Source organism: Cygnus atratus, chromosome 5 (genome assembly GCF_013377495.2).
Source record: "Cygnus atratus isolate AKBS03 ecotype Queensland, Australia chromosome 5, CAtr_DNAZoo_HiC_assembly, whole genome shotgun sequence".
Taxonomy (NCBI): Eukaryota; Metazoa; Chordata; class Aves; order Anseriformes; family Anatidae; genus Cygnus; species Cygnus atratus.
Window position 1 is genome coordinate 3,485,608 of NC_066366.1, and position 13,249 is coordinate 3,498,856.

The 13,249-nt window shown below is 31.8% G+C and overlaps 1 protein-coding gene across 4 annotated transcripts in view; it reads left to right on the forward strand.

Annotated features, from left to right (window-relative positions):
* Nucleotides 1-11,054, forward strand: part of PDE3B (phosphodiesterase 3B) — a 91,590-nt gene extending 80,536 nt beyond the window's left edge. Inside the window, exons 10-18 of one of the 4 annotated variants that reach the window (XR_007708319.1) lie at nt 564-675; nt 2,397-2,510; nt 3,533-3,732; nt 5,470-5,673; nt 6,081-6,242; nt 7,656-7,902; nt 8,239-8,764; nt 9,520-9,595; nt 10,976-11,054. Coding sequence is in view for 2 of the 4 variants with exons in the window: in XM_035550092.2 (XP_035405985.1) it covers nt 564-675; nt 2,397-2,510; nt 3,533-3,732; nt 5,470-5,673; nt 6,081-6,242; nt 7,656-7,902; nt 8,239-8,468 (1,269 nt within the window). In the remaining 2 variants the exon portion in view is untranslated. Of the gene's footprint in view, nt 1-563; nt 676-2,396; nt 2,511-3,532; nt 3,733-5,469; nt 5,674-6,080; nt 6,243-7,655; nt 7,903-8,238; nt 10,783-10,975 lie in introns of those variants that run through there. The other 3 variants (XR_007708318.1, XM_035550092.2, XM_050710918.1) reach the window with 3 other exon arrangements.
* Nucleotides 11,055-13,249: the final 2,195 nt, after the last annotated feature.

Genomic DNA, 13,249 nt, shown 5'->3' on the forward strand with positions numbered 1-13,249 from the left:
AATATTTTGAAACATTTTTTGGTTTACCAGACAGATTGTTTTAAAAATACCCAAGATATTTCACAGTGGTTAGAAAGAATAGAATTTAAGTTCTCTAAAAATAAATACAAGTGTGGGGTGACTCTCTTCCCCCTCCTCCCTATTAATGGATCTGCTACTATAGTTAGGTAATCTGAGTTTTAGAGTAATAAGTAAGAATATAGATTTATTCTTTTTTAGGTTACTAATGGAACAAAGCATGAGTTCCCTAACGTATTATGAAAAATTTTAGAGAATGTTATTAAAATAATCAGTTGTAAATATAATTTATCAGTAGAGAAAAAAGGTTTTATTATCTTGTATTTGAGAGGAATATAAAAGTGCATATTTTTGGTGTTAAAATGATTAAACATATAACTGTATTACATTAGCTTTCAGGTAAACTTTAATGGCATATCAATAATTTCCAGCTCTATCGGCAAGCAAAATTTTAAAAACAAGAACATTTTTAAAGTTGCAAAAACAGAATATGCTTAGGTATTGTGTTATCTTTCAGACTAAAATGCATTTTAATGTGTGTTTAGGTAACTTATACTTTGTTTCAAGACACTGGTTTGTTTGAGATTTTCAAAATCCCAGTTCAAGAATTCATGAATTACTTCTGTGCGCTCGAAAATGGCTACAGAGATATTCCCTGTGAGTAATATATAATTGTGTGTGCTTTTTTCTTATATGTTAGTGTATCTCTTTGAGGTCTGTATTAATATTTAATATGGAGGAATAGAATATATTTTAATTATTATATTTGTCAGAATTTAGAACTTATTTAATTTACTGCACCAAAAAAAGATTCCAAAATGGATTTTTTTAATGTATAGGCTGAATATAATCTTAAATTATTTGAATGAGTAACTGAATCCAACATACTGAAATCAATAGGAGAACATCTGTTGATTTAGCAGAAAATTGGATTAGTCCTGTAGTAGAGCTATGAGAAAATAAAGAACTTTGACAGCAATCATTCATCTGTCTGTTTAGTGTTACCAAATTTAAAAATAAAATAAAATCATGTCACAAGTGTTTGTGCCAACCCAGATGCCCATAGGTGTCAGAATGGTATAAATGCTAGTAGCTCACCATCACTGATTTAAAAGGTCACTTAATCCTTTCCGGACTCTCAGGTTGGATGAAGTATGCCTAGAGAATGTATGATTTTTACCTCACTTATTTCTTAAAAGCATTGTGATATAGTGTCTACTACCAGTTTAAATGTGTTTTTTTTTTCCTTTATATTTAATTGAAGTTTTCCTTATATTTGGTCCATTAGATATTTTTTGTGGTTCCTTTGTGGTTGATAGATTGAACTGTTGTTTAATCACATTCAATGCATTTTCTTGTATTTTGAAGGTCTGTTGGGTTACTTTAAAGTCCCTTATTATACACAAAATTGGTTCTAATTTCCCTTTGTAAATCCTTGTTCCCTATTCTTACCATATTCCAGGTCTTCTCTGGCTTTACAAAATCCAAGAGTGGCACAACAAATACTTTCAGGTTTTCACATAACGCATCTTTTAATAGTGTGTTTAGTTTTATAGTCAGTCTGTGATTCACTGTAGATCTCTAATCCTTTTTGTGGCATACCACTAACATTCTATGAGATCCCATTAGAAATATAATTTTAATGAAAAACAAATGGATTATATAACAAAAATAGTTCTTTAGATATTAGATAGTAAAGCTCAATTCTGCCTTGGGGTTTTAACCAATTTGGAACTAGTTGATCATTCCTTTTACTGACTTTTCTGTACTGATTTGCCCCAGGTATTTCTACAGAAATACAACACTCAAAAACAGTTAATTTCATGTTTTAATAAAAGAAAGTAGAGGTTTGGTTTTATATGAATAATGTCACAAGAAGTACAGTGTCAACAAGTCCACTCAATTGAGTTAGTTCCATTCTTTCTATCTTCCTTAATTTCATTTTTCTGCTCTTGTTTCTCCAAGTTATTAATGTAAGTTAAACATGAATAATTGTTTTGATGTTTTATGTATTACTACATTTTAATTTTTTTTTTTTTATAAGATACACAGTGTATCTTATGCGATATATGAATATACATAAGTGTTAGTGTTTTTTTTTGTGTGGAAACACTGGTTACAGTACATTTACAACACAGGTAGGGAAAAGGAAAGAATAAGAAAATGACGTTGAATCTTTATGAGAATTAAAAGTCAAATATAGTGTATTATGTCTGTGTGAAATTTGAAAAATATTACAAATAGTTTTGTTTCTATTTTCTTTTTATTTTCAAGATTTTTTTTTCATGTGCATTTTTAAAAATAACTTACACATCAAAGCCTGAGTAAAGGGTGTGAAGTAACTTGCTTATTTATTTATTTTTTTTTATAATTTTCAGATCACAATCGTATACACGCCACGGATGTTCTTCATGCAGTATGGTATCTGACAACACGGCCCATTCCTGGATTTCAGCAAATTCATAACGAGCATATAATGGAGAGTGATATGGGTATGTATCCACATAGTTTACTTCTATTCATTTGCTGTAATAATGTTTTAATGAAACTACAATAAATTAAACAAAACTGCGGCTCTGGGCAGCCTGCTCTAGTGGTTGGCAACCCTGCCCAGAGCAGGGGGTTTGAAACGAGATGATCTTTAAGGTCCTTTCCAACCCAGGCCATTCCGTGATTCTCAGGGGAAAAAAGTATTCTTGTAACTCAAATATTATTGCTTATATTTTAATATAAGGCAGTAGATATATGACAATATTAGTATATACCATTCAAATATTAGTATAAACAATTCAGAAGTATCATGCAGTTGATTTTAGAACAGTTATTAGATGAGCTGACTTGTTAGCCAAGAATACCATTTCACTTAAGCTTTCTATGCTGAATGAAACCTCTGCATACTGCTACAGTCAGTACGTGTTTAGCACTTGAAATACATTAGACTAAATTTTTCTTCCTGCTTATGAGTAGTAACAGCTATTCCAAAAGTCTCTTTTATTTGTGTGAATGGTAGTTATCTTTCAGAACTGTCATGGGAGATCATGTCTGAAAAAAAGATTCCTGAGGTATATTAATATCTGTATGCAGTACTAAAGAATTGGTTTTAGAACAGGAACATATGGCTTTCCCATTTTGGGACACTTCTTAAATACTCCAGAATGTCCTGCCATCCTGTTTAACATCTTGAAAGCTTTCTATATATTTGTAAGATCGTATATACCATTTTGGACAACCCATGTGGTCATGAATTTACTGCTTACTGGCCTTTTTAACTGTAATTCAAAATTGCTGGTTTATGTAAAAGCAGTAATATGACTTTTTTTTCTTTCCCTTTTTGTTCCTTCTTCAAGATGTAAGAATTCCTTCTTTGCCAATTATTCAGCTCCACAATTGCAAGGATAACTGTATTAAGATTACGTTAGTATTTTAAAATAACACTGAGCCATTTAAAATGTATTAAAAATATAAATGAATCACGTTCTAAATATTTTCTTTTTCTATTTTCATTTTTTCGTAGACGAAGCTAGTGGTGTTGGCCCTGTTCAAGTCAACTATATTTCTTCAAAAACCTGTTCTGTTGCTGATGATAGTTATGGGTGCCTGGCATCAAACATTCCTGCCTTGGAATTGATGGCTTTATATGTAGCAGCTGCCATGCATGATTATGATCATCCTGGTCGTACAAATGCTTTTCTAGTAGCTACAAATGCTCCACAGGTAAGAGATTCTTTAACTAGAAAATTATTTGTCTCTATCTGAAATCAAAATAGTAAAATCTCTTTTCTTCTATATCACTACTATTGCCTGTTTAGGGATCATTTGTCCAATATAAGGCACAGGGAAATTAATTTATATTTACTCGTGTAACAGTTTTTCCTGATAAATTCCAATGTGCTTCGTATGTATTGGTTGTGCAAATATATAAAAATATTTTTCAGTTTACAAAACTGTAAGCAACAGAAATCAATGCAGGTTATAGTAATAGATTATTTCCTAAAGCTGGTTCTATGACTGTCTGAGCAGCTAAATTCATGGATATATCACATTTTGGGAGTCCTCTGTAATCATAGTAATTTCTGCAATTACCGTAAAAAAAAGAGTTCTAGCAGTTCAATTAACTGCGTTTCCTAACCTCTGAATTAGTCCATTATGGTAAATAACTGTTATCTTTAAGGGTGGATGAGTAAACTAAGAAGAAGAAATATGCAAAACATCCTTGCTTTTGTCTCTCATATTCAACTTTGTTGTTAGAACAGACAGTAGGAAAGTAGAGATTCTCTTCAGGGTTGAAAAGAAAGATAATAGAGACAAAGGAGAGCAAAGCTTTTTTCTTTAAAAAAAAAAAAAAAAGTGGAGTGGGAAGGGTGTTGTTGTGGGGAGGAAATCACTGAATAAAAGATACCTAAACTTCACAGTGAAATATTTTTACCTAATGAGTGCAATACCGTCAGGGGAAAAAGAATATGTATCATAGTGATTTCTATCTCTTAATCAGCTTGAGAGGAGAAACTGAAATAATAATGACGATAACAGTAGTAAATCAGAAACTAATACAACTTGTCAGGAGATGGAGGCTTTAAAAATCAACTTCTCAGTCAGCTTTCAAGGGTTTCTGATTAAAAAAAGAAAAGTTTAGTTATGTATTTATACTGAAAACAATATGAAAGGAAGAATCAAAACAAATGACATAGACATTCATCTCCACTTTTCAAAAATAAACACATTCATTTTATCAGTAATATCTTCATCTTCTGAAAAATTGAAGATTTTTTTTGCAATTTTCCATAAAAGTCTTTTCAGGTCCTACTTAATTTATATTCATTGGTTATATTCTAGGATATTTTGTATAAACACAGGATTTGTGTGTAAAATCTACTACTGTTTAATATGTGTAATTCATTTGCAGTTAAAATGTATTCATCAGCATTAAATGTAACATATTGAAAACTAGTGAATCTCTGCAGTATTTTGCATTAACCACAGTTCTTAATTAGCTTAAGGGTTATTTTCATTTTTTAATTTAATAAATGATTTTTAAAAGCAAAACACAGTACTGGAACTGAGAGGAATTAACAGCATATAATTAGATCTGTGGGTTTTGTTTTGTTTTTGTGTTAGTGTGTGTGCCCCATACATATTGCCAAACATACAAAGTCTCTGTTTTAAGTGTGGGGTGTGTGTGTGTGTGCATGCATGCCTACAAGGATGAATGGAGATCTAGGAGACCTTTAAGGACTTTTGAAGAAAGAAAATTTTTTTCTACTTTTTTTCCTCTTATCTGCCACTTCTATTTCACTTTTAACCCTCAAAGCTAGAAGGTGAAAACATCGTTTAATAGTTTCATTAAGAACAACAACAACAAAAAAGCTGTTAGTGACTATCCCTTAAGCTTCAGAATATTTAATTGTAATTCTAAATATTAAATCTATCATTTATGATTTTCTTTTTGTGTAGGCTGTTCTCTACAATGACAGATCAGTCTTAGAAAATCACCATGCTGCTTCTGCCTGGAATCTTTTCCTATCACGACCAGAATACAACTTCTTATCAAATCTTGATCATGTAGAATTTAAGCGTTTTCGTTTCTTAGTGATTGAAGCAATCCTTGCCACAGATCTCAAGAAGCATTTTGATTTCCTTGCAGAATTTAATGCCAAGGTTAGTTACATTTTAATGTTGTCACAAAGCTCATGATGGTCATGATATACTAATGTTTGCATTGTTATTTGATAGTATTAATAACTTGCATTTGAAGTTTTATACTATTTAAGTGACTCGAAAAAATCAAATATGTATAGAACAGTTATATGTCAGTTCGTGTATCACATAGTAGGCCTAGCAGATGTGACACACAGGACTCATGGGAGACCTCAATCATATCTCATGGTTCAGTCTTCTCAAAGATAGAAAGTGACTTTGACTATGTAAAACAAAACCAAACCAAAAATAACAACAACAAAAAAGAAAAAACTAATTAAAGTGGCTGTCTGTTGTGTAGAGCCTGAAAATATAATATTCATGAATAGTTTTAACTTAATTTTTAAAAACGTATGTACTCAACACAGGTCAACGATATCAACAGTCATGGTATAGAATGGAGCAATGAAAATGATCGCTTGCTTGTCTGTCAAATATGCATCAAACTGGCAGATATTAATGGCCCAGCAAAAGTTAGAGAGCTGCATCTGAAATGGACAGAAGGCATTGTTAATGAATTTTATGAACAGGTAGGTATGGAAAGTATTATTCTTTTCTTTTTTTTTTTTTTTAAATTTGAGACAGACATTCAATTCTTTACACTAAAAATATATAGCTAAATATTATTCCTTGTCTTAAATCTTCAGGTAAAGTATTTCCATCTTCTCTTTCTGAACACTGACAAGTTATTTTTATGCTTAGCATACTAACATAATCTTTTACTTCCTATCGTCTTAGAAGCTTGAAAAAAAATTCCCTACTAATGTTGTCCATTTTTCAGATATTAGTTTTGTTCATTCCCCACCTCTTCCTTTAGGTTGATACTGATAAACTAAAATAACTTCCACTTTGGTAAGTTAAGTTAACAGGAATGTTTCCATGTCAAAGAATATTATGGAATCCACAAGACTGGAAATGTATATTCAATGAATCCATAGTGCTGAGGCAGAAGACATTAAAACATTCAAAACCAAATATTAAATATATGCATTAGTAATTAGCATTATTAAAATGTAAATAAATGTTTACAGTGGAACTTTCATAAATAATCCTATTGTTAATAACTCAAAGTCTGAAAATTTGGTGTCTATTTTTACATCTAGAACTTCTATAAGTTCTAGATATCCCAAGTATCTAGATATCCCCCAAATATATCTTACAACATTCCTACTCTGTTATTTTTCTGTAGTCAATTTCCTGGGGGATTCACTATTATAAGACAACAACCAGGGATTTAAAAATATCTTTCAGACTAGGAAAATACAAGTAAACTATAAAAACTCTTAGGAGATTTAAGTTTTTACTCAGTACCTGAAGTGCTTACACCTAGTATTCTAAGTTATTCCTTTAGGAAAAAAAAATTCAAACAATCAGGTCCCACAGAAATGCTAAGACAAGTTATTATAAATCAGAGCAACTGCTCAGATTTTTCTTCTCTCATTTATAAAAATAAATATATATGTATATAATACGCATATATTTATATATATGTAATTTATATTGGATGTTGTGCTTCCTTTCAATCTACCCCGTGCTTTTGGGTGAAGCCATTCACCAGAATGCCTTACTCTATCTGATTACTTTCCCATTTTCTCTGTTCATCAGCTCAGCAGCTGAAGTCAAATTTCTGCCTACCCTGAAGCTATCCTGTAAAGGCAGAGGAATAGCAGTCCCAGTAGAACTAGATCTTCATCCATGCAAAGGGTATCTTGCAGCAAAGCTGAAGGGAGGATTATGATCTGTGCAAGTCTGAAAATGTCTTCATTTTTATTTTTTATTATTATTTGTCCTGATTACATTTTCATTCATTTAGTCTATATTATTATTGCCTTTGACAAATAGATACAATCTATTTAATGTGTATTTGGTTTCTTAAAGTTAATCTTTAAAAATTGAATTTAATTTTTTGCGAAGTTCTGTATTTTTTTTCCTTTCTTTTTCAGGGTGATGAGGAAGCAAGTCTTGGATTACCTATAAGTCCCTTCATGGATCGCTCTTCTCCACAGCTTGCAAAACTGCAAGAATCTTTCATCACTCACATAGTTGGCCCCCTTTGTAATTCCTATAATGCAGCTGGGTTGCTTCCAGGGCAATGGGTTGATGAAGAGGAGGATGCAGAAAGTAATGAAGATGATGATGGAGCACAGTCGGAGAGTGATGATGAGGAAATAGAAGACGATCTTATTTTAAGTAAGTTTCTGTATTTGAGTTGCACACACACTTTTTTTATTTAATAGATTCAGGAATAACAATGATGGTTGAAATTGTGGAGTTCAAATATTGTAGATTTTGTGATTATTCACCTTAATTTTTACTCATAATAATTTTTTTGTTAATATCAGGAGACTTGCAACTAAAAAAAAGGTCATCGCTATACTTTTCCGTGTCACTGTTCAAATATTCTGAATAAAAATCTGTGTTTTTTCTCAAATTTACATCTCTTTTTCAACGTGGCATTTTGTCTGTATGTATAAAATGTAATTACTTTGAATCCCAAAAAATCAATTAATGCTTTTAATTTTTCAGAAGCTCAAAGAAGAAAAGGTAGACGACGAATATTTTGCCAGCTAATACACCATCTAAGTGAAAATCACAAAATATGGAAGAAAGTGATTGAAGAAGAAGAAAAAAATAAAGCTGAAGGAGCTAAACTGCTGACTGAGAACTCATCTTTACCTCAAGCAGATGAAATTCAGGTTATTGAGGAAGCTGATGAAGAAGATGAACGACAGCTAGGAGAAGAAAAGACATGCTGAGAAAACTTCAGTCATGTCCATTACGAGGATAGAAAGCTGATATATATCTATATCTATTTTCACTGTGTTGACTTTAGCCTAACACAGTTCACTTAAAATTGAAAGGCCTTAATACTGTGAGAGGATTCTTTCTACTCCAGTGGAATCCCTATGCACTTTTGCCACACAGAATACGAAACTTTATTCAAAGATTGAGTATTGTATACCCTGATGCAAAGTTCTTTATGCCTTAGTTGGTATAAAATATTCTGATATAACGCTGCCTTGCTGAAAAAGGAACTCCTATTTTCCTTGAGGTACCTGCAATTTTTAAAAACATTCAGTGACTTTAGTTACCAAAGTGGCAAGAACCTTTTGCTAACAAGGAAATGTTGGATGAATTCTAATATTGTAATGAGTTGCGTATTTCATGTTGTTTTTGAACATGAATAAGACAAAGTCTGTGCTTGTATGAAAACCATGTTACTGTTGCAGTGCAAGCCTGTTGTGGGGTGTCTACTTAGTGCAATAGTGTGCTTAATGTAGTCATCTCAGAGCATCTGTTCAAGGACTGTGACATAAATGCTAAATTCTGGTATTTGTGGTTTAAAAAAAAAAAGAAAAAAATCAGGTGCATCTATTTCTGATGCTTTTTATTCTTGTGCATAATCTGATGTTTTATTTTTGCAGAAAATATTCAGGTTTGCAGTGGGTGTTCATGATAATTCATTGAATATAAGGCCATTATCTGTTGCCTTGTTGTTTTGTGGTAGAACATTTAAAAAATCTGTTCAGCTACTTAAATTATTAAGGGATTTTATTCTCTAGTTAAAATGTTATATTTCCTGCCCTTTCTCAGGTTCCTGTTTAAAAACAAATCAACCACACAATAGATTTTATCTTGCACCGATTTCTGGTATTAAATTTTAAAGTAATAAGATTGTATTTCATTTATTCTTTGTATGTAAAACTTTAGGAGAATTAAAGATTTTTTTTTAAAAAAAGATACAAATTATTGTTTCAAAATGGCTAGTGTATTTTAATGTGTCCTACATCTTTTCTTTTATCACAGACATAGCTTATATTGCCTCCAAGTGTGATGTACATCCTGAAATATACATATGGAAAGCAGAATGTGAAAACTTCATGTAAGGCCTAATAGTAAGATAAATATCACTGTACTATATTACACTTTAGATAATTTAGGTTTTAAATAAGCTTAGACAATCCAAACAGATATATTTTTAGAAACACTACCATTGGAGATCTGATTGCGAAAATAAAAATAAATAAATTAGGCTGCAAGTGCATAATCACCTTATGCAAGCCACAAATAAAGCTAGCTTTAAAAGTGCATCTTTTAATACTAAACACATACATGCTGTGCTGTTGAATGGAATTTAAAAAAAGGCACACATGTTCAAGTTGCTAAATGTATTCTAGCATATTTTTGTTCACATTTTTATTAGTTCACTTGAAAAAGAGGTAGCATTCCTAAGATAACCTTGTGTAAATTCTATTGCACTATTTTACACAATTGAATTTCTCTTTTGCTCTTGGGTCAGTTTAAATAACTGAGAAAGATATATATTTTTTTCGATTTTCCACTAATTAGCTTTTTGTGGATCGACTTATAAGACCACTGAATTGTGCTTTTGCTATTTTATATAATCAGTGCCAAATTCCACTTTGCTGCCATTATTACTATCACTGCATTTTTTTGTAACATGAGCAGTGTTAAAAACAGATATTTCTGTCATTAATGAAATATTGCACTATTGAATGCGAATGTAGAGTTTAGTGATACGATTTAGTGGAGGACTTGTTAGTGTTAGGTCAGAGGTTGGACTAGATGGTCTTGGAGGTCTCTTCCAACCTGGATGATTCTGTGATTCTGTGAAGCTGACACTTATCACTCCCTCGTATTTTACATTTGGTGCTCATATATTTCCTAACAAATCATGAAGACTACAGAAATTATGCTTGTTTCAATATGCTATGTTCTCAGTGTTTTGTGGTTAGTTTGTGTTTTCATGTTAAAAAAAAAAAAGGGGGGGCACATTAATACTATTTAGTTTCATTCTTGCTTTTACTGACAAAAGAATGCAGATGTGCTTGTTTAAAGTTATAGTTACGGTATTTTACATGGCAGTTTTCTATTTAGTTTCCTTTTAAAAGGAGCATTATTAAAAAGTATTATAAAGAGAGAATAAGAAGGTAGAAATAACATTATCTTTTACTAAAGCATTGACAGTAATTATATCTGGTGACAACATTGCCAGCAACTTTATCTCAGGTTTCCATTATATTCTTTAGAAATACGGAAGAAATTTTTAAATTTAGAAAAAAAAAAAAAAAAACCTCGGTGTTTATTAAACTATTAATAGGTATAAAATATTATGCCTACTTTCAATTAGGTATTTTCGAGTTACAATATCTTGCTTCAATGTTTAGTTGTGAATGTATTCAAGAGCACCTTGAAATGTCTTATTTATGCATACGTAATATGTGACTTATCGTTTCCCTAGGAGCAAATGTCACCAAAGGTTTGTTCAGGGCACGTTTGTAGAAGTGGATGTAGCTTTAACTGAGGCGCCTTAATCTTTCAAAAATGTCAATGGAGGGTCATTTGAATGTTGATTGAGCTGTTGTCAACAATAAGGTATATATCCATATAAGACAGATCACTCTCATTCTGGTAACAGACCATTGAGAAAAAATTACAACTAATTTAATCTGTGATCATGCTTCAATTCACAGCCACCAAGGGATGCTAAGGAGCACAAGAAAGCACACAAAAGAACACCTTTTAAAATATTTTCCTAAAGCAACACTCCTTACTTGTTTTGTAAGGAAGTAGGCTAAATTAGCCTACACTGAATTTTATGCTTCTAGTGTAGATAAACATTTAATGGATAATATTCTCAGTTTTAAGTGAAGTCTTCACATCTTTTCTGTCAAGACAGTCTCCCACCTCCTCGTTGCCCTCTTTTGCAATGTAGATTGGATTACTTGCTCCCATGCATACAGTGCATACAGAACTAAACTACTGAGTTTGTTTCCTGTAAAGAGCCAATTCCCTCTACAGCTCTGGAGACCTCTGAATGTCATGGTGGTACTAAATAACCAGAGTCAAAATCAACTTGGATCCTCTTCCCATAAATTATTCACAGCACATTCAGATGGTGAGTCTAGGATTCAAAATGGAAGGACAGGTGTAACATTACTTCAGGTAAGTTCAAGTTTACAAAGTTTGAGTAAATCTCGATTTGCTATATGCATAAAACAATTTTTTCTGTGTACTTCTTGCATTCAACTTCCTAATAAAAGGGATCAACTGGAGGAGAGTTCTGCCAGGTGACAAAAGTATATTGTACTGAGAAAAATAATTTATTTGCTCTTCTTTCAACCTCCCTTTTTATTTTAAGTGAAAAGGAAGGGAATATTCTCATAGGCATTGAGACTGACAGACATTTGTCTGTCAAACACAAACAATGACAGGTGAATCAACAAAAGGTGTTAGCAGGATTTGAGAGCTCACTTCTAGCTCTGGTGCTTCCTCCTGGGTACTTATAGATGAAGGCTGGTTTATGATTCTTCTAAAAGTATACAAAGAATTTGAAGTAAACCAATCGGGAACCGAAACTCCAGGGGCAGTACTTTCCCTTTTGTCCAAAAACGTTTGAAAAAATGTGAGAGGTGCAGAATTGAAGTGTCATTTGCTGATGAGTCTGAGATCAGGAATCCCAGCCTGTGGTACTTGAATCACAGTGAAAGGATAGAATTAGCTTAGGTGATGAAAATTAGGAAAGGAGAAATAGGCATGGCATAAATATAATTACACATGCACATGATCCATTCTTTTATGGAAGAGAGACAGAGTTTATAATTTCAAGTCAGTTCATTGTCTTCAAAAAAAAAATATGGAAACAGGATATCTTTTGATATGTCATGGTAATTTTCATTGTTATTAAACAATACAAGTCATACTGCTAATAAAAATACAACTATCATAACTCAAATGATGCAAGTTTAAGAAAATTGATTTTTTCTGTGACAAATAAACGTTAATATGTTTAAAAATGTGTAGACAAACATTAACTTGATCAAATAAGGTATAAAAATATGATCAAGGCAGTGTTTTATTTTAATTATTTTTAATTTTATTATATATATAATTTTCCTACAGCTTTCCTCAGAATTGGTTTTGGACAACTTGCTTCCTCATGTCTGTGCAAAGGCAAATGAGGTGATCAATTGCTTTCATTTTTGCATTGAGGAATTTTCCTTCTGATATCTCCAGAATTAAAACTTTATCTTGCTATGATAATCATACTGTGACTTTTCAGAGATGAAGCTGGCAAAAAAACACAATTGTTAGTTAAGACTAGCTATATCTATATGTATTTAATAGGGTCACAAGCAATTAATATATATATTTTTTTTCCTGTTAAATGAGAAAATAATGGCTTGTATTTCTGAGAAAACAGGAAGGAAAGTTTATGGAAACAGGAAGGAAAGCTAAGCTACTATAGGATAAACACTCCAGTGTACTTGAGTTGAAAGTTATCCTCCTGACATAGTATATATACTCCACACCCTTATGAATCCAGCAGATGTATAACCCTTAAAGACATTTGCGTATATATACGTAACTCTTAACAGAGCAATCTGTCTTAATGGTTTTGTTGTCCATTTTTACTCTCATTTCTCTAAGACACTTCTGGTTTGCACTTGAAATAATACTTCTGGTTGGTCTTTTGTTATCTTTAATGCTCTAAAACAATAGAGTAACTAGCAAT